This window comes from Garra rufa, chromosome 12 (genome assembly GCF_049309525.1).
Source record: "Garra rufa chromosome 12, GarRuf1.0, whole genome shotgun sequence".
Lineage (NCBI taxonomy): Eukaryota > Metazoa > Chordata > Actinopteri > Cypriniformes > Cyprinidae > Garra > Garra rufa.
The window spans coordinates 44,572,376-44,595,339 of record NC_133372.1 but is presented as its reverse complement, the minus strand read 5'-3'; the positions used below and the strand labels follow the sequence as shown (position 1 = coordinate 44,595,339).

The following is a 22,964-nucleotide window of genomic DNA, read 5'->3' as shown; positions in this document are numbered from 1 at the left end:
ACTAATACTAATATGTATTTAATATATAATTGTGATGAAGCCTAGTAATTAAATGTGTGGTTCGGTTTATAATCTAAATTGCATTAACTTACATGTTATAAGATACTGTGCACTGAAGCGGGCTGAAGCCACGCCCACCGACGCCATCTTGTTTTCGCGATTTCCCGCCCACGTTACCGATCTAGCCAATCAGCGGCCTCAAAACTTACACTTGCGTGTAATATGCAAATTTTTGATGACGCAGATGTTGTACCGGGTCCCGGCTCCAGGGGCGCACTTTCGAGTTCAGAGATACACAGTGTATAGTAAGATTTCAGGGTTTTGTGGTATATTAGGACATGGCGCCAAAATTTGAGAGGGAGTTCCTGGGACTTAGAAAATGGCTTCTACATTGCCGGAATTATAAGGACATGGTCCCTGTCCTCATAAACCCAAATGTCCCTGTAATGCTGGTGTGTATTCAGGTCAAAAGTCCTTGTAAACCACAAAAACCAACACACACACACACACACACACACACACACACACACACACACACACACACACACACACACACACACAAAAATCTTAAAAAGTATGTTATTACTATTAGAGCATCATATTTGATGCATCAGGCTTTTATGACTACACTTTTATGACAATGTGTCAGAAATTTTAGAAAACTGAGCAAAATATGCAGTTTGGTGCAGATTTTGATATATATATATATATATATATATAATATATATATATATATATATAAGATCGAAAATGTAAATCAAGGAGATCTATATATCAGTAAATAAGCATATAACTCTATAATGCATATAATTCTATATCTCCAATAATATGTTTTAGTAAAATGAGATTAAAATTATCCAAACATATAATCCAATGCAGTCCAATGATGATTGAGATATGGACAAATAAACGTTCCTCAAAAGATGTGAGATGTTTTGGAGGCTTGGGAAAATCATTCCTCCACTCACACTTCTTTAAATGCTTTTCTTACTTAGAATTTTTGTCTTGTTTCCAGTCAAAATATCTTACAATTCTTAAATCAAGAAGGATTTTTTAGACAAGTAAAAATTATTGTGATGTTTTCAGAAAAAAACAAGTCAAAATTAAGCAAGTTTTTGCTCGAAACAAGCAAAGTAATCTACCAATGGAGTAAGAACAATAATATTATTTTCTGTTTGAAATAAGCTTATTTTTCTTACCCCATTTTGCTTGTTCTAAGCAAAAACTCACTTAATTTCGACTTGTTCTTTCTAAAAACAAAACAATAATTTTTACTTGTCTAGAATATCCTTCTTGATTTAAGATTTTTTAGATATTTTGTCTGGAAACAAGACAAAAATATAAGTAAGAAAAGCATTTTTTGCAGTGTAGGAACAGTAAAAGTAAACTTCTGGAAATGTGTTCCTCAAAAGTGTGGAAAAAGGTCCTGATGATCAGATTTAAGACTGATTTTCTTAAAAGGTAAACCAAGTAAAGCCAAGCTGCTTCAGTCCAGTAGGTTTTCATCTGGAATTATTACTCAAGTCATTCTTACGTTTACTTGATAAAAATCAGTCATGGCTTGACAGTAAAAAGACATGTAAAGCAGAATGTGGACGTTTATGGAATTACAGTAAAATCATTGTGTGTATTACTGACTTTGTAGTTTCTAAATGTCTCTTTCTTTTCAGCATCTTGACTTTGAGAACAAGCGCACACATAATGTGGTCGTGGAGGCTGTTAACAAACACGTGGATCCTCGTTTCGTGGATCTCGGCTCTTTCCGGGACCAAACCATCGTGCGGGTCAGTGTGTCGGATGTGGACGAGCCTCCCATCTTCATCCCTCCGACCGGCACCATCATGGAGGTTCAGGAAGACGCTCGCTTGGGTGCGCTGGTCGGGATTGTGACTGCAAAAGACCCGGATATGGATAACGTCCCCATCAGGTACAAGCATAGCCCATTAATGAACAGTATATCTGAATGTACACATGTAGGATCATTTAGGAATATGTTGCATTATGGAAGTAAAATGGGTTGCAAATGCCATTTTATGTTGACTTTAAGGTCAGTGCTGTCATTGTGATACAGATATTGTTTCAGGAACATTTTCTACTGGTATATTTAGTGGCATTTTGCATATTTTAGAATGGTTTAGTGTAATATACGGTAATGTTGGAGTCTGAGTTTTTTTTTAGAGCAGAGAGATTTTAGAGTTTATGTTTGTGTCTATATAATAAGATATGTAAGACTTAACATTATGTATGTATATATATATATATATATATATATATATATATATATATATATATATATATATATATATATATATATATATATATATATGTGACCCAGGACCACAAAACCAGTCATAAGGTTAAATTTGACAAAACTGAGATTTATACATCATATGAAAGCTCAATAAATAAGCTTTCTATTGATGTATGGTTTGTTAGGATAGGACAATATTTGGCTGAGATACATCTATTTGAAATCAGAAATATGAGGATGCAAAAAAATCAAAAAGACTGAGAAAATCACCTTTAAAGTTGTCCAAATTAGGTTCTTAACAATGCATATTACAAATCAAAAATTACATTCTGATATGTTTACAGTAGGAATTTTACAAAAAATCTTTATGGAACATGAACTTTACTTAATTTCTCAATGATTTTTGGCATAAAAGAAAAATCAAAAATTTTGACCCATGCAATGTATTTTTGGCTATTGCTACAAACAAACCCCAGCGACTTAAGACTGGTTTTGTGGTCCAGGGTCACATATATATATATATACACTTCATGTTTCACATTTTACTGGAATTTTGCCAAAATTGTAATTACTGTTTTTTTTTTTTTAATCACTGTTAAATTGGTATTAAATGTATATATAATTTTGTTGTAATTTATTAATGTAGATTTAGATTTTCTTTTAATCTGTGTTAATTTATATAAAAGTTTTGTCTCTTTTTATAGAATGTATAGTTACTTTTTAGTCATTTTTAGTGTACGTTTTCATTTCTTTCTTTATTTAAATCTTATATTAAATCTTAAATATTAAATCTTTATTTAAATCAGTGTTATTTTGGTAAAACGTTTTTTGCATAGCTCATTTCATTTTAATTTATTAATGTACATTTTAGAATTTTTTTTTTAATACGTTAATTTATATAAAAGTTTTGTCTCTTTTATAGAATATATAGCTACTTTTATTGTATTTTTTTGTGTAAGTTTTAGTCATTTCAAGTTTTAGTCATTTTCAAATCAGTGTTATTTTGGTAAGACTTATAAAATTATATAAATTATATTTATAGAATATATAGCTAATTTTATTGTAATTTATTAATATACAGTTTAGATTTTTTTTAAATCTGTGTTAATTTATATAAAAGTTTTGTCTTTTTTAATTAAATATATAGCTACTTCTATTGTAATTTTTCTTTCTTAATTTTTAAATCAGTGTTATTTTGGTATAAAAGTTTAATTTAATTTTATAGAATGTATAGCTAATTTTATTGTCATTTTTAGTGTAAGGTTTAGTAATTTTGTCATGCTTATATATATTTTTGAAAGAAAGAAAAAAGTAATTACTATCATTTTATAAGTAGTATAATTTATATAATGTATAGTTATTTTAGTGATTTTTCTTTTCATTTGTAGAAAGAAAGAAAGATACTAATGACTGATTTTTAGTTTTATTTATATACATTTAAAGAATGTATATATTTTACTAATTTTATCATGTTTCTGTCATTTTTATTTACTTATTTTGTTTCCTTTTGTTAGTAAGAAAGAAAGAAAGAAAGAAAAACTTTTACTCAGCAAAGCTTCATTAAATTGATCAAAGGTGTCAGTAAAGACATTTATAATGTTACGGTATTGCGCAGCACAACAGTTTTCATCATCCATAACAATAAGACATGTTTCTTGAGCAGCAAATCAACATACTAGAATGGTTTCTGTATAAATCACATTAGGGAAAGACTGCAGAAGTTTAGGCCTGCAATTTTTAGTAGTAATATGGCCAGGCATCTGTAGAAAAATTGTTGCATGGGCAAAACTTTGTTGCACAACTCTGCAGCTATAGATCTTACAGGGGTTTTGAATTTAAATACATCATTAAGCTTGGCAGCAATGGTGCTTTATCAGCTATTTTATCACAATGCACAACTTCAGTGACTGTGAGCCTCAATGAGATAAAGTGAAAAGGCAAAACAGTTTGTTTATGTGTGTATTTGTGTGTGTGTTTTCGCACCCTGGCCACAGTCCACTTCTTCTTAGTTTAGACAAGGATCAATTTCCTCCATTGAGGAGCCTATTACTGGAGATATATCGAGTCACGGAAGCGTAACAAAGTGTGGCTCTTGGAATGTGCTGGCCGGAGGCTTTTCCCATTACGCTATGGGCATCTTGGCACGCACAGTTATCAACCTGCCATCCTTCTTTACAAACACACACACACAAACGTCGTCCAGAAAGGCTTCTTCACCTCCAGGCCTTGGGAAGCATGTCAAATGTCTGCTCGATCGCAAAAACTTTCTGTCTGCTGTTGTGTAGTCTTGCGTGTCCAGACCTGTGACTTCAGGCATAAAGTCTGGTTCACATTTCAGCTCATTCTGGCCAAGAACGGAACGCTTACGCGGAAAGAGACAGCGTGACTGACATGTTAAGTGATCGAGCGCAGTTTGTTTTTATATGCCCTTAAGGGGCCGCTTTATCTGAAACAGATTATAATGCAATAATAACCTGGCGTGAAAAAGCACTCCTAAAAATTGAGCACAGAAGTACAGAAAACTCTTAGAAACTCTGACAGAGATGCATAATATACATGTATCACATACTGGACTATTTTATTATTATTATGCAGTCATTGTTAATAGATAAATAGCAACCCTTTTTCATACTTTTATGTTATACCGTGTTTAATTGTAGCATTGATTTAGCAATTGATTTAGATTTTTAGTGTTGTATTTTTCTTATTTAGAGAAAATTGCAAAAAATGCAAAATGATACGAAATATAAATTATGAAGAAATACAGTCAATATTATATATTTTTAAAATTCGTTTTTTTTTTTAGTATTATGTATTATTAAAGTATTTATTGATATTTAAACTAGCTTATATTTTTGTTGTTTTATTTTTATTTTTTTGTTTGTTTTAGTAAATTTGTTATTTATTTTCCCTTTGTCAACATTTCTCATTTCAATTTTTTTCTCATTCATTTTATTTTATTAAATTAAATTAAAATTAAAATTGTATATATATTTTTTATAATTTAAATGTATATATTAATATAGTATTTAAATATAATTTGTTTATTTTATTTACTTTTTTATTCATTTTTCATCTCATAGTTTTATTTTATTTAATTGTATTAAATTAAATGACATTAAATTAATTAAAATGTATTTTTATATTTGTTTAGTATTTTAATTTATTTAATTTAATGTTCATCTAATAGTTTTATTATACCAAATTAAATTATTAAATGGAATAAAAAAATATATTTGTATATAATTAATTAATTAAACTTAATTTATAATTTATTTTTTCATCTAACAGTTTTATTAAATTAAATTAAATTAGAATTTATATTTTTATATTTTTTAATTTATAAATTTACATTTAATTTAATTACTAATTCAGTTTTTAATCCTATTAGTTTTGTTTTATCTTATTGTATTAAATTAAATGATAATCTTTAATTTTTTTTATCATTTAGAATTTTATTTAATTAAGTTTTTTATTAAACTTGTCATCTAAAAGTTTTATTTTATTTTATTTATTTTTTTATTATTATTTTATTTTACCAAGAAACAACAACAATTTTTTTTAGCTAACAATAGCATTGTTTCAAATGTACAGATCATGGAAAACTTTTCTTTCAGAGGCTTTAAAAGTAGCATATCCACTTAAATAGATGTCACATCCAATTCCAGAGGTGCCGAATCCGTCTTTTCCAAACCCAAATTAAGACCTGCTTTTCAATATTTGATGACACTAACCTGTTAATCTTTGGCAATGATCATTTGTTTCCATTTGGACTGATAAAGACCCTGGAATTCACATAAAACCAGTCAATCAAATTAGAATTTGTTAAAATAAGTTTTTGTATATAATGTGCGTCAGACGATCAGTGAACGGACTGCAGGTGGTCCATAGCAGCTCCATCTGAATTGCGTAGCGACCCTCGCCGTTTTGAAAGACGCCCGCCCTGCATTTCGGTCACGCAATTCGACATCCTGATAGAGCTTTTTATTCTCCAGAGCCATCAGCGCACAGAAATATGATTTACTCATTGCCGCAGCTCAAAGGTGACGCACAAGGGAAGTAAAAGGCTTTGGCTGGCCGTATAGTCTCTCTCTCACACATACACGTAGCCTTTGCAAATTACCTCCATTAAAAATGCATGAGGCTGCGCTCAAAGTGCTCCAGGTGTTATAAAGCAGAGCGCAGTGGCAGGAAACTCGGCTGGTTGGCTGGCACATGTCGGCGGATGGCGAGGAGCCCATGCCCATCGGTACCACTTTAATCATCTCCATTGGACTCAGCTAGCAAACAGGGGCTTTGCCCAGAGCCCCATCACTCTCTCCCGCGCCCGTACCACCCAATACCAGCGGGACGGCGAGCGGATGCAGCCCTCGGAGAGCACTATACCTGCTGGAAAAACACACTCCTGCTATTTGGACAGGAAATATTTGTTTGTTTTCTTTCAGCGGTGGCTTTTATGAGCTCCAAGAGAGACATTGATACCTGTGCTACATTTAAATCTCCATTTTTCTTTCACGGAAGCTGCAAGAAATGGCTTTCTTAAAAGTGTTGTTTTTCAGTAAAGTAACTACACATTCTTAAATCAAGATGCATTTGAGAAGCAAAATGATCTTTTTCTAATCTATTAGGTACTTTATGTGAATGTCTGCCAATTGGGAGATATTTTTTCTTGTCTTAAGCATAAAATCAATTAAAGCAATAGTTCACCCCAAAAAAATTAATTTGATGAATATTTTACTCACCCTCAGGCCATCTAAGATGTAGATGAGTTTGTTTTTTCATTAAACTAGGAGAAATCAAGCATTCCATCACTTGCTCACCAATGGATCTTCTGCAGTGAATGGGTGCCGTCAAAATGAGATTTTTTTTCTCAGACACTGCGAGAAATGGCTTTCTAAAAAGTCTTGTTTTTTAGTAAAATACACATTCTTTAATCAAGATGCTCTTTCTTGAGAAGCAAAACGACCTTTTTAATCTATTAGGTACTTTATGTGAATATCTGCCAGTTGGAAAATATTTTTTCTTGTCTTAAGCATAAAATCAATTACCGGAATAGTTCACCCCCAAAAATTATAATTTGCTGAATATTTACTCACCCTTAGGCCATCCAAGATGTAGATGAGTTTGTTTATTCATTAAACTAGGAGAAATCAAGCATTCTATCACTTGCTCACCAATGGATCTTCTGCAGTGAATGGGTGCCGTCAGAATGACATTTGTTTTTTTCTCAGACACTGCAAGAAATGGCTTTCTAAAAAGTGTTGTTTTTTCAGTAAAATAGCTACACATTCTTAAATCAAGATGCACTTACTTGAGAAGCAAATTTACCTTTTTTAATCTATTAGGTACTTTATGTGAAAATGTGCCAGTTGGGAGATATTTTTTCTTGTGTTCAGCATAAAATCAATTCAAGGAATAGTTCACTTAAAAAAATATATAATTTCCTGAATATTTACTCACCCTCAGGCCATCCAAGATGTAGATGAGTTTGTTTATTCATTAAACTAGGAGAAATCGAGCATTCCATCACTTGCTCACCAATGGATCTTCTGCAGTGAATGGGTGCCATCAGAATGATTTTTTTTTTCTCAGATGCTGCAAGAAATGGCTTTTTAAAAAGCCTTGTTTGTCAGTAGATGTGGATTACTTGTAGATTATTGTGATGTTTTTATCAGCTGTTTGGACTCTCATTCTGACGGCACCCATTCACTGCAGATGATCCATTGGTGAGAAAGTGTTGGAATGCTACATTTCTCCAAATCTGATGAACAAACTTGAATCTTGGATGGCCTGAGGATGAGTACATTTTTAGCAAATTTTCAGTTGCCATTCTTTCAGTTTTTTTTAAATTAAGAAAATATGTTTTTTGCAGTGTTTTACTTTTCTTAAAGTTAACAAGGACAGAGTTGTGCTGTCAGATGTATTATTACACCTCGACTTTAATGTGCTCCGAGAGAGACATTGATACCTGTGCTACATTTTTTTCTCAGACGCTGCAAGAAATGGCTTTCTAAAGTCTTGTTTTTCAGTGAAATAACTACACATTTTTAAATCAAGATGCCCTTACTGTATTTAAGAAGCAAATTTACCTTTTTTAATCTATTAGGAACTTTATGTGAATGTCTGCCAATTGGGAGATATTTTTTCTTCTCTTAAGCATAAAAACAAATAAAGAAATAGTTCACCAAATAATAATAATAATAATTTGCTAAATATTAACTCACCCTCAGGTTTCTTCATCAGATTTGGAGAAATGTATCATTGCATCACTTGCTCACCAATGGATCCTCTGCAGTGAATGGGTGCCGTCAGAATGAGAGTCCAAACAGCTGATAAAAACGTCACAATAATAGTATGTTTCCACACCACTCCAGTCCATCAATTAACATCTTGTGAAGCTAAAAGCTGCATGCTGCATGAAACAAATTCATAATTTCAACATTTTAAACTTAAAACTGTTGCTTCTGTCCAAATTACAAGTATTAATCCATAATAACACTTCCTCTATTGAAAAAATCCATCTCCTGTTGTCTGTCACATCAAAATCCACCCACATATTTGTTTAGAGAATTTTTGGACTGTTTTGGATTGTAAACGGTGGTTGTGCAGATTTCTCTCCTGATTTAGACCAGACCACTTTTTCACTGGAGGAAACATTATTATGAATTATGGAATCATATTTTGGCCTGAAGCAACAGTTTGAAGTGAATAAATGTCTTAATAATAGATTAGTTTCTTACAAACACACAGCTTTTGGATTCACAAGACATTAATTGATGGATTGGAGTGGTGTGGATTACTTGTGGATTATTGTAATGTTTTTATCAGCTGTTTGGACTCCCATACTGATGGCACCCATTCACTCCAGTGGATTCATTGGTGAGCAAGTGATGGAATGCTACATTTCTCAAAATCTGATGAAGATTTGTCATTACTTTAATTTTCTCAAATGAAGGGAAAAAAAATGCTTGGTTGACATTGATTTTAAGGACAGAGTTGTGCTGTTTTCTAAGCAACCAGACGTATTATTCCCAATCTGGCATGATTGCAGACAGTAATATTTCCATTTTTGTATCAGTTTAAGTATTTTTCTTTGTTTATTTGTACATGAAGAATGCTTTTGAATGCAACTGTACATTAATACATGCAGAAGTTAAACAACTCAAGGCCTTTTTTAAATGATCAGGCATTGGACTTGTGCTTCCATGACAATTAAAAGCCAACAAGAATAATGTAGTTAATTTTTTTTTTTTCCATGGCCTAAATTCAGGATCTGTTCCACCTCGACTTTAATAACTTCTTTTCTTCCGTCTCCCTTTGGGCAGTTTAACTTTTTCCAAAGCGCCGCCTCAACCTATTGGCACAGAGTAATAAGCACAAGGTAAAATAAGAAGAGAATTAATTAACATGAATTTGTATTCTAGAAAGTCTAAAACTGCAGAAGCTGACATTAAACCCTCAAGGCTTTTAAAAAAATGAAGAGTACAGCGAGTCAGAGGGGAAAATTACAAAACCCTCATTGAGTTTTGTCGCCTCATCTCTCTGTCGGTGGTGTTTGTATTCCACACGGGATGAAACTATATTTTGGTTTATCAAAGCGCTGTATGAAATATTAATCATTTGTTTGGAGAGGGCAATTGAAGTACTGACTCCAGTTTGTCCTCACAACTCGTGACTAGAAGTTAACACAATGGGTGTCGTCTTTTAAATTATGATGATCATAAACTCAAAAAGTCATTTTTTTTTATCTTGAATCAAGTTTGTGCAATTCACTAAACATAAGCCTGGTGCTCTGTCAGTTTATGTATTTGTCACAGACTTGTGCACAATTCAGAATTAAACAATTTATTTGCAAATAAGTGTTTCAATTTTGGTCGGTTCATTTTCATGTCTTTTCAGTGCTTGACCATCCCACACTTTTTTTTTTTTTATAGGAAAGGGTTTTTAAAAGAAAAATGACAAGTGGTTTTCAAGTCTGTTTAAACCCTTCTTTGTGCTTTATTCCCAGGTTCTCTATAGACCGAAGCACAGACCAGGAGCAGATCTTTAACATCGATCCTGTAACAGGTGCTATCACTCTAGGAAAGATTCTGGACCGGGAAACTGCCGGCTGGCACAACATCACGGTTACCGCAGTGGAAGCAGGTACAAACCCTGTTTACTTCACTCCATCAATCGCAAATGTTGTTTCAGTCGAGCGGCCCAAATTCTGTGCACCTAATTTAGAGACTTAATTCCCTTCAAGTCAAAAGAGAGGGATGGTTTTCAGCATAATATGGTGTTTGCTGAAGTATTATACATGTTAGTGCTGAGATAATGAAGCTAAAGCCATTATCGTGTTCATATAAAACACTACATAACAAATAAACAGTGATTTACATTGTTTTTGCATGACAGATTGACACAGAAGTCTGCTTTGTGTGCTGTGCGGAAAGTCCTTTAGCTAATGTGGTGTTAATTTGGTAGCAAATTGATTGTAAATCTCTCATTATGTTATATTATCACCAAATCTCAAATTCAATCTTTTTATCAACTTATTTTCCTTTAATTAACACAGGTTTTGATTTTCTTGATCATAGGCTTTGTTGATCTGAGCTCATGCATCATCAGTATTTGTGTGTGTGTCTATACAGTTTGTAAATATGTGACCCTGGACCACAACACTTCTTAGCATTTGTAGCAAGTCAAATTGATCAATTATTCTTTTATGCCAAAAATCATTAGGATATTATGTAAAGATCATGTTCCATGAAGCTATTTTGTAAATTTCCTACCATAAATATATATATACTTATTATTATTTTTTGTATTAGTAATATGTATTGCTAAAAACTTTATGTGGACAACTCTAAAGGTGATTTTCTGTATATTTAGATTTTTTTTTTTTTTTGCACCCTCAGATTCCATATTTTCCAATAGTTGAATCCTATCCTAACAAACCATACATCATTTAGATAATGTATACATCTTAAAACATCTTACATATATATTAATACAATATATACATATCAAGAAATCAAGAAATACAAAACCTGTGCCAATTGAAAGCAATGACTGAATCCAGTATTTGGCAATAAGAAGGTATAAATGAAATTTATAAGCTGTATTTGAATCTTATTTTTTTTGGAAACCCCACAGGTATAACAAGGTGGGGGGGGGGGGGGGGGGGGGTGGGGGAAAGTACAGAAATTATACAATTTGTGGTAGAAGTTGTTATACCCTGTGTGAACAAAATTAGTGTGTTTAGTCCAGTGCTATTAACTAGCATTTTTCGGGAAAAAGAAAATGCTCTCCAACATAATGGTTAAGTAACTCTGCAGTGCTTTTCAGATATATTGACACCTAAAAATGTCTGAATGTCATTGCATTAGATAACAAAGCCTAAGCAAGTGCCATTTATTATAAAGAACAATGCAGAAATACAATGTTGAACACAGACATTTGATGTAAATGACATGTTCCTGGTCTTCTAGTGATGGGATGTGCATCTTCATGACTTCAGAAAAGAGTCACAAAATGCATTTTTGCGCTATTTTTCATTTCTTTCGCCTTAGGTACACTTGCACATAGTTTTTCAGGTAGCTTTGTAGATAGGTCTCTTAAAGCATCGTGGAGATGTTGCCACAAGTCTTCTGGATTTAGTCTCAGTTTGTTCTGTTACTTCATGTGATTCCAGACAGACTAAGACCACAATGTATCGTCACAAGACGCAGAGTTTAATTTGGTTTTGTCTCTGTATGTTTTTTTTTTGACTCTCAAATCCATGGGTCCCATTTACTGACATTACATGACAAACAACAACGGTTTGAGTTAAAAATCTTCGTTTGTGTTTTACTAAAGAAACGAAGTCACGTACATGCCCTGGGGGTAAGCAGATAAACATCACATTTTCATTTTTGGGTGAACTATCCCTTTAAGGAGCATATGTGTCTCTCATATGTGAAAATATCAAGAACATTTTGTTTCTCCATTTCATGACCCCTTTAACCCTCGTGTTTCAACATTAGGATCCTACTTCTGGAGTCTTAAACAATTTGTTTGTCTCAAGACAGATGATGGCTCTTTCTAAGAGTTGCATCACATCTTGGGCTTTAGTCGAAATTTGTCATCTTAAAAGTTGAAAGAAGGCACTTCAGTCCTAGTCTCAGACACAAATACCAGGGTTTTGCTAGAAGACAAAATCCGTTTTGCAGAAAAGGAAGAAGTAGCATTAGAAAAGTCAATGGCCTAATCAAAAATCCCAACAACTTTAAGTTTGTGCTTGTTCACCTAAAGCTTGGAAGAGCCAGGATCATTTTTACTGTTATTCCGATTGGATTGAACTAAAAGAAGAAAGTAATATACACATAGAATGCCTTGAGGGTGAGTAAATCATAGGCTAATTTTCATTTTTTGTGAGAACTAACCCTTTAAAGAGATAGTTCACTCCAAAATTTAAATTTGATGTTTATCTGCTTGTGAACACGCTCAGGACAGTTGGACATTGTGGTGGATCAGAGGTAAAAAATGATATAAATACTGTTCAGTTTCATGCACAGACCAATAGTTTTGTGTCTTAAGACCTCAATGTATTGTCATGAGCCGCAGGGTTTCATTTGGTTTTGTCTCTGTGTGTTCTTTTGACTCTCAAATCCGTGGGTCCCATTGACTGCCATTATATGACTGACAGACTGCAACGGTTTGAGTTAAAAATATTAATTTGTGTTTTACTAAAGAAACAAAGTCACCTACATCTTGGATGCCCTGAGGATAAACAGATTAACATCAAATTTTCATTTTTGGGTGAACTATCCTTTTAAGGTGTGTGTCAAGGAGAAATCATGGTGTCACATAAATCCAGGTTTTTTGGAAGAAAAAGAAAAACCTTGGGAGTTAGCTTTGAGTTCTGAAACTTGAGGCAAACCTTTCATATGTGTAAATATCAAGAACATTTTGTTTCTCCATTTCATGACCCCTTTAACCCTTAAACTTTAACATTCAGATCCCTTTTCTAGAGTCATAAACAATTTGTTTGTCTCAAGACATATGATGGCTCTTTCTAAGAGTTGCATCACATCTTGGGCTTTAATCGAAATTTGTCATCTTAAAAGTTGAAAGGAAGCGCTTCAATCCTAGTCTCAGACACAAATACCAGGGTTTTGCTGGAAGCCAAAATCCGTTTTGCAGAAAAGGAAGAAGTAGCATTAGAAAAGTCAATGGCCTAATCAAAATTCCCAGAGACTTTAAGCTTGTGCTTGTTCACCGCAGAATACATGGGATCTGGAATCGTTGGGCAATGAGGCATCGAGTGGCCAGTTTGGAAAGGCTTTTCATAATTCCCTCGTACATTCGTATTTTAAAATTTCACACTCCACTCAAGAACGTAATGAGTGTTCATCGAAGAGTTACGTTTGCAGATCGATGTGCGGCGAGCGGCGAGCGTTTCACGGGCCATTGCTGGAGATATTAGTAAATATGATATTTCAGACAAAATCTGGGAAATCTTGCCATGCACAGAAACGGCGTTCAATATGCTTCAGTTGGCTGGGAATAAATACAATTTCAATCTTTCCAAGGCTGTGGGTTTAGTCCTACTAAAGCAGGCGTGGCAAATGTTCGCGCGTGCTCCAGCGCTAAAAGTCGACTTGAGGAGATGAAATTTTCTTTTCTGTCCAGAAGGAGTTATCAGGTCCGTTTCTTTCCGAAGTCTTGGCACGATGCTTCCAGACTGGAGTTTTACTGTCAGAAAGTCTGGCAGGCCGTCGGCTCACCGCAGAATCCTATCTGCTGAAGAAGAGTGACATATAATTTCTGTGCGTTTGATAGGCTGTATGATATCAAACTGCAGACAGCCTCTCTCTCTCTCTCTCTCTCTCTCTCGCTTACTCGCTTCGTCTTTTTCAGGTGATAAATAGAAGAAAAACCATCATGTCTTGCCCTTAGGGTAAAGAGATACTATGAACACAGTTGTGTCTTTATCTCGACAGAAAGGACATTCGGTGTGGAGAGTGAAAAATAACTGCACTGCGCTCTCTCTGGATTTTGAGCAGTTTCAAGGCTCCTGCTCTAAAATATGCCCTTTTTGGCCATTAGAAATACAGAAGGCTTTACATGTAACAAAAAATGACATTTCTGTAATCACGGCCAACCTCTTTGCTTTCATTTTTAATGAAAATGCCAAAGTACAGCGAGCACGACTGGAGCGGCTCCAGTGGATTTCCCTGCTGGTTGAGTTCAGATTCTCAAGTGGCTTTTGCATTGGACATCAAATGGCAGCTTTTTTAAATTTTATTTTATTTATTTTTCTTGATTTGAATGCATCCATGCAGTCATTCACCTCTGAAATACCATGTGGTTTGATTTCATGAGCTGTCTTTGACATCAAGGACAAAATTAAATGTTTTTCTCACCTTGTTGGCAGCTTAAGCATTTTTGTATTAAGCTAATTTTGTTAGATTTTGATCTTAATTCAAGATATATTGCCTGTTTTTTAAATAACAAAGGATTTAATATTTTTAATGTTTTCCAAAAATAAGGGTTATTATGGTAGTTCATCAGGCATGAATTATCTTGTTTACTTGCGGTTATATTACTAAGAACTAATTTATTGAATCAACTATTTATTTATAGTAATATTTAATACTGATATATAATACTAATACTAAGATATATAATTATAATATTAATACAGTCTGTCTAACTTCATGATATTAGAGTTAGAAAAACTAAGACTTAATTCAAGAACACGTCTTAATATGTCATGCAGTTTTGCTTCTGTAATATGTTTTATTTTAAGAATGTTTATAACTTTTCAATTAAGAAAATGAAGGGTTTTTGAATTATGGTAGTTCTTCAGACATGTATTATCTTTTTAAATTGCAATTATATTGCTAAGAACTATGTTAATGAATCAACTAGTGATAGTAGTATAGTAGTACTACTACTTACTGTAAGATATATAATTATTATACTGTTTTTCTGACTTCATGATATTAGAGTTAGAAATACACTTCAAGATTCTCAAATAATGGATTTTATGAAGAATGATTTTATTAAACTCTTTTACGTGGAAATTTCAAGAATTTTAATTTATCAGATTTAATTGATCTTGTTAACTTACAATTACAGTATATTGCAGTTATACTAATAATACATTTGTTCATTCATTCATGCAGCCATTCATTCATTCATTAATTCATGTAATCATGAGTGAATGCATGTGTTAATTTGTTCGTTCATTCATTCCTTCATTAATTCACATGCATGCATTCATTTATACATTCACTTATTCATGTGTGCATTTACGTATGCGTTCATCCGTTTATTCATGCATGCATTCACTCATTCATTTGTTCATTCATGCATTCATTCTTTCACTCATACAATCATGCATTTATTCATTCACTCATTCATTTTTTTCATTTGTTCATGCAATCATGCATTCATTCATTTTTTAGATTGTTCATTCTTTCATTCATCCATGCATGCATGCATTAACTCATTCATTTGTTAATTTGTGAACTCATTTATTCATCCATGCAATTATGCATTCATTTAATTATTCATTCAGTAATGCAAGCAGTTTGTTCATGCATTCACTCATTCATTCGTTCATTCTTGCATTCATTCATTCATGTATGCATTATTCGTTTATTCATTCATTCATGCATGCATTAATGCATTCACTCATTTATTTGTTCATTCATGCATTCATGTATTAATTCATGTATGCATTCATTTGGTTATTTGTTCATTCATTTATTCATTCATTCATTGTAATTTAATTTGATTGTTAAAAATTGATTTTAAAATGATATATAGCTTTTCTATGTTCAAAATACAGTGCATTGAGTTTTAAGGAAAGAAACTGACTGTACTGGCCAGGGTTGTTTTATTCTTGAGACAGATGAAGTTCAGCAACATGATTCACACAGTTCATCTGCAGCGATGACCCAAGTTCACAGACGTTTATTGCATCTGACACGGGCTGTCCGAGAGGCTGTGACGCAGTGCAAATAAAGCAGCAGTGTTTTTACTATCAAAGTTAAATTTAGCCCTTTATACACTATTTTAAATGAGTCAGGCTCGTCCAGACTGAAGATGCACTTATTGCTTTCATGCCAAATTGTTACTCTCTTGGACGTCTCTGATGTCTTCAGGCGTGGGTTGAGGACAGAGATATTGTTTTGTCAATTTGCGTAACATTTGAAGCTCATTAGGCACGGTTAGTGCAACCGGGAGAGTTGATAAAACAAGACGAGTTTAATTTAATATTTAGGCCATAGGTCTGCAGTCTGTGTCAGTTCTACTAATTCAGTGCCAACTATCACGCAGAGAAGGTTGCGTCTGCTGCGCATTACTCCCGCTGGAGCTCTTATGAGTCAGAAATGCACCAAAGGCCATCTGAACTTTTTCTTTATTTTCTTCTGTTTTTGAAGAGACAAACATTTGACTGGAAATGAGTCATATGAGATTGTTTAGACTTGCTTTAAATATGTTTTCTGACAGTGTGTAGAGAAACTGATTTAGCCATTCAGTGCCGTTTTGAATTCAAAATATTTTTTACAACTTATTATAAAACAGTGTAAGTGGATGCATTCATTTAAATATTTTATCATTTATATTTAGACATAAATGCAGTGACCTCTACAATACAAAACTGTCTGTACTGTCCAGGAATTGTTTTACAATGAAATAAATACTTCATTTGGATTTTTTTTTTTTTTATTTATGATGAAGATGATGATGATGATGATGATGATGATGATGATGATATATTTTATCTGAGTGTCAAACACCTTAATTGGTGCCCAGCCCTCATGGGCTTATTAGACACTTTGACAGATTATATACAATAGCCATGTGGCAGAATACAAAGCAAAAGCACAACATATGGACACATACAAAAAGGAGAAAATTTGTCAAATGGGATACAAAATACTTTGCCTCAGTCACCAGGCCTTTTCCACAAATTTTGCACAATTTCAGGCAATTTAGCAACTGAACATTTTGCAAAGACAAATATTTATTTATTTATTTGTTTATTTGTTTGTTTGTTTGTTTGTTTGTTTTACTTTGTGTAGTTGACTTTTTTCTTAAATCAGTCTTAAGTAATATAGTGAATTTTCCGTAATACATATTTTATTTTATTTCATTTTATTTCATTTTATTTTATTTTATTTTATTTTATTTTATTTTATTTTATTTTATTTTATTTTATTTTATTTTATTTTATTTTATTTTATTTTTTACATTATTTGTTATGGACTTTTTTTATTGTTTAATTGGCTTTTATTTAAATCAGCACAATCTAGGGGAATATAGTAAATATCACCACCGTTTTATTTTATTTTATTTTATTTTATTTTATTTTATTTTATTTCATTTTATTTCATTCAATTTTATTTATTACTTTATGTATAATTTACTTTTTTATTTAAATCAGTACAAATTTGGGCAATATAATGAATATTACTAATATTATCTATTTTATTTAGTTTGCTATTTTATTTTATTTTATTTTTTATTATTTTAATTACTTTATTTGTAATTTACTTTTATTGAAATCAGCACAATCTGGGGCAATATGGTAAATATCACCAAATGAGTACAATCTTGGGCAATATAGTGAATATTAGCACAATAAATATTTAATTTAATTTAATTTAATTTAATTTAATTTATTTTATTTTATTTTATTTTATTTTATTTTATTTTATTTTATTTTATTTTATTTTATTTTATTTTATTTTATTTTATTTTATTTTATTTTATTTTATTTTATTTTATTTGTCCCAGTAATGAATACTTTTCCATTCAAATATTTGTAATGCATTTAAAAAATTTGTTATTATTATTATATTTTATCTATTATATTTTGACATGTATGCATTGACCTCCGCTTCACAATGCTAATTGAGCCGGTGGTGCATTGACACAGCAATTAATCAGCAAATAAATGTTGTTGTATTGTGCGTCTTCATCTGATATTAAAACCCTATTATTGTTTTGTCATTTGTGATTTAGATTTACTGACAATTAGTGTTTATTTCCGTGTCGTCTGCATGTTTTGAGACAAAGATTGTTGAGATAGCAGTTCATAATCATCTTCCTGTACTTTTGGATTTGACGTACTGCCAAACCCCGTAAGACTTTATTTCCGTGTAAGTCGCATACCGAGCTCCGCGACATGCTTTCAAATGGGATTGAGGAGCAGCTTTTCTAATATAGTGCCTGACTGGTAATATGTCATGAAGATATGTGGCCATCCAACATCTGCTGGGCCACTAGCAGAAACTCTGCATCCTGTAATCTGCTCAAATCCCTTCTCTTCATATCGCACACGCACATCGCCAGTTAAATATAGCTCTGATGTGATGTGTGCTCTATATAAGCACTGAGAAAGTATTGCTATAGCTTTAGGGGAATAAATACACTTGAAATCCATTCCTAATGCACGCTGCACTCGATCAGCGTGTTGTGTTCTTATTCTGTTCTTGGTTGAATCTCACCAAAACGTGTCCACAAAATCAAAAGTTTTTTTTTTTTTACAGTAAAATAACTATACAGTAAATTACAAATTTTTATAGATTTTTTTTTTATTATAATTTTTACTTTTTTATTATTAGAACAACATACATACTACCATGATGAGTATTTATTTATTTAAATTGTATTAATTTATTTAGTTTATTTTATTTTTCCTATATTTCCAGATATTATGTATAAAATATATTTTTTTCTTTCTTTTGATTTTGGGGTGAATTTGGTTTTCCAAAAATGTATTTGATTTACAAATATGTTTGTGTTTTATAATGCAAAGGCCAGCTTTACAATAAAATTACAAGTTTAATGACTAATAGTTATAATAATGACTAATAATTTTTTTTTTAATTGTACTAAATTACTTTGTTTGATGTCCTGAATTTTCATGACTTTATTTATTTATTTATTTATTTACTTTTACTTACATTTATATCATATAAATACAAATCGTGGGAGCATTTACTATATTGTTCTGATTTTTTTTAAGTAAAAATAAATAAATAAATAGATAAATAAATAAATAATTCCAAAAATGTATTCGGTTTACAAATATGTTTGTGTTTTATAATGCATAGGCCACATTTACAATAAAATGACTAGATTAATGACTAATGTTTTTATTTATTCATTTTATTTCTTTATTTTTTTATCAGAACATAGTAAATACTACTATGATTAATATTTATTTATTTATTTATAGTAAATATAAATATATTATAGTACATTTAAATATAGTAAATACTACCATTTATTTATTTATTTTGCTGATTTGTTTTTGTTTTCCTGCATTTTCAGATATTATATACAATATCACAATTATAAAATATATTTTTCTTTCTTTCTTTCTTTTGATTTTGGGGTAAATTTATTTTCCAAAACTGTATTTGCTTTTTTTATGCATAGGCCAAGTTTAAAAAACAAGACAATGAAAGTACATTTAAATGAGTCAGCACTAATTTACATATGATAAATTACATAACATGCATGGACTACTGTACATCCCGTAAATAAACACAAGCATAACAGCATAACACGATTTTAATTAGGAAAAGGTAATTATGTCTCATTACAATTAAAATGGTGGCCCACTCAGTGGCCTGCTATGGCGCTGAGAAGCATCTCTTATGAAAATTAAAACATTTCTAATGAAATAATGAAGCACAGAAATGAGCTCAGGATCGGTTGCCTCCAACACGGAGAGCTTTTTTAATTACTAGATAATTTTACATATATCAGCTTAAATGAAACTAATTATGTACACATTTCCCGAGAATATTTTCAGTTTATTGTAGCTTAATAAGGCCAAGATCAGATATTGCAGCCCAATATTGAATATATTTATGTGTGTTTTGTCATTACGTCAGTCCCAAACAGTGAGCTCTTATCATTAAATTTGCTGTGTATAGTCTTGTTTGTCTTCATTTAGAATATGAGTTGCTAATTGTTAATTTCCTCCAAAATGCTGCTTAGCATATGAATTCACTGCTGGGAGAGAGTCGTTAGAAGTGCATTCAGACACAAACTGTTTAATGCATTGCTTATTTTATTATTTGAGGGCATTTAAGTAGTCAAATCCAGACACTCATCATTTTTAGCCTGTATGTTGTGCTGGCTAAAACATGCATGATGAAGTTGAGAAGCATGCTTTTGCAAAATACGGCTGCAGTGTTTCAGTGGGATCTAATGTGACAAAATAACAGCGTTTGATTTAGTTCTTTTCTGGCGCTCACAGATGTGGTCAGCGTAAACTTTGCCGTCGTCATGACAACCGCTGCGTGTGTTAAGAGGATTCTTTGTTTCAAATGTAACATTCTGTGTGATACATTGTTTCCTGTGATTGGGATTCCATTGTGAATACACTGATGCTTCATTCAGGTTGTGTGATACATTGTAGCTTGTATGTCATTGTAACTAGACTCCAGTATATTGGGAGAGTAAACAAGTGTCTATAAACCTGACAGCAGAGGACATCACAGAAGTAACTTTTCTTAACACAACGAAACAATTTTTGAGTTGTTTCATGTTGTAATGGATATTTTGATATCTTTGGTGATGGGTATTTTGATATATTATAACTGCATAAGATATTCATTTTTAGTGCTTTTTTTATTTTTTTGTGTTTATTTAACGTATTTGTTAATTTTATTTATTGCAATAAATTGTAATGATTTAAATTTTGACTTAGATGCTAAAAAATAAATGATAGTATATATTATTAATTTAATATTTGTTTGTTTGTTTTCTTTCCTTTAGAATAATATATAGTATTATTATAAATTTTATTTTCTAAAATAAGTGATTTTGACTAGTAAACCAGGCAGATAATTTTTCTAGTGCATTTATCTTTTTTGTGTTAGATATAATATATCTATATATAATTAGTATCATAAAAAAATTGTGTATTTTTTTTTCATTCATTCATTTGTTTATTTATTTATTTGTGTTTTTTTTTTTTCTTTCCACAATAGATAATATATAGTGTAATTATAAAATATTTTTCTCTTTCTTTATATTTTGATTTTTTTACTGGTAAAAATAGACAAACTCATTATGAATTATTAGTCATTATTAGTGTTTTATAATATAAAAGTGAGTTATTATATATATATATATATATATATATATATATATATATATATATATATATATATATATATATATGTATGTAGTATAATTATACAATATTATTTTATTTATTTTGATTTTGACAAATAAATTGACAAAAATTTTATGTATTTATCTTGTTTTTTTATTGCATTAATTCTTTTGATTTTGACAAGAAGTTATTTTTATGTATTTATCTTTTATTTTTTTATTGCATTATATATATATATATTAGGGCTGTCAAAATTAACGCGTTAATCGCGCGTTAACGCAAATTCATTTTAACGGCACTAATTTTATTAACGCGCGATTAACGCAGCGCGCATTTCTGTTTGACCCACTACCTAGCCCATAGTTAAAGAAATGGATGCAGTGCTGCCAACCTAGCGAAAAGTGTCTAGCAACAATACATAAACACATAATTGGACAAACCCAATATAGTTTCTGAGGCTCTTCGGTTTTGCTGAACGTGCGTGAGGTCTCCCAATGAATGCGCGCGCACCTCCCTCTCTTCATATCTGCGTCTGCTCTGTTCAGCGAGCGGCAGTGGAGCAGCGCTTTCGGTTAAAACAGATGTTATGTTCATTCCAGTGCTTGAAGTGGGCCGGTACGCAGGTACTTCTGTATTTTATCCTTTTGCGTACACCGGCACTTCTGCCATATTTAATGAATGCAAGCGGAGTCGGGCTACGTTAGGATTGTTGCTGTGGGGTTGATGCGTAAAGCCACATACGAGTATGCACGCGAAAACGGCGTATTAAATGCACGTCAAACACATGCATAATTGCATATCATATGTACGCCAAAGTTAATTTCAGCTTGTTAATAGCACGCCAAATAGAAACAGAAAGTCGTGCTAGTGCGCATTTGCATGAGACCAGGCTCTCCAATCAGTACATTATAACCAAAACAATACATTAAAACATAAAAGAAGCAGGTTTTTGGGATCACATAACTTTAAATGGCTAAACACCTAAAAAGTCAAAGGATCCTGAAGGCATTCAAACAGGAAGTTAAAAACAACGATAATAATGCAGGGAATAGTGACTTATGTCCAGATGCCGGTAAATGATTCTTTTCAGTGATTGAATCATGATCATAATTCAGGATTTTTTTTCAGTTATTATTTCATATTACTTTGGTTGTCTGATAACAGAAATATTACATCAAAACAATGGAAACAGTTTTGTTGAGAACTTGGCTGCATCAAATGACAGTATGTGGGCACCTAGAGGCAAACAAATGTAATAATAAACGTAGATTTTGCATGTTCAGAAGAAGTGAGCTGCCCTGTCCTGCAAATAATGTAAACAGGCTTGTGTAAGTAAATTGCTCAGTGCAAAGAAAGAGAAGTAATGAAGTAATGGGAACCTGGTGTTTCTATGTTCTTTTTTTCATGTGTCTAATAGACATGAACAAGTTATTTGAAAAACATCTATGACATTTGAAACAAGTTAGTCTAGTCAAGTATGGTTTCACTGATAATAAGCACATATTTGCTTAAAGCATCCATGCCAATGTTGATTAGAGTATTAAAAACTTTAAAAAGTGTTAATTTAAGGTACATTTAGAACAGATAAAAATG

General features: G+C 31.9%; 2 protein-coding genes across 2 annotated transcripts in view; one reads left to right on the top strand and one right to left on the bottom strand.

Annotated features, from left to right (window-relative positions):
* LOC141347629 (cadherin-22-like) overlaps window positions 1-147 on the bottom strand; it is a 16,142-nt gene extending 15,995 nt beyond the window's left edge. Inside the window, exon 1 of the mRNA XM_073852615.1 lies at window positions 93-147. Coding sequence (XP_073708716.1) covers window positions 93-147 — 55 coding nt within the window. The remainder of the gene's footprint in view (window positions 1-92) is intronic.
* A 191-nt stretch (window positions 148-338) lies between these two features.
* LOC141347627 (cadherin-22-like) overlaps window positions 339-22,964 on the top strand; it is a 51,705-nt gene continuing 29,079 nt past the window's right edge. Inside the window, exons 1-3 of the mRNA XM_073852614.1 lie at window positions 339-452; window positions 1,671-1,927; window positions 10,260-10,396. Of these exons, the coding sequence (XP_073708715.1) occupies window positions 339-452; window positions 1,671-1,927; window positions 10,260-10,396 (508 nt within the window). The remainder of the gene's footprint in view (window positions 453-1,670; window positions 1,928-10,259; window positions 10,397-22,964) is intronic.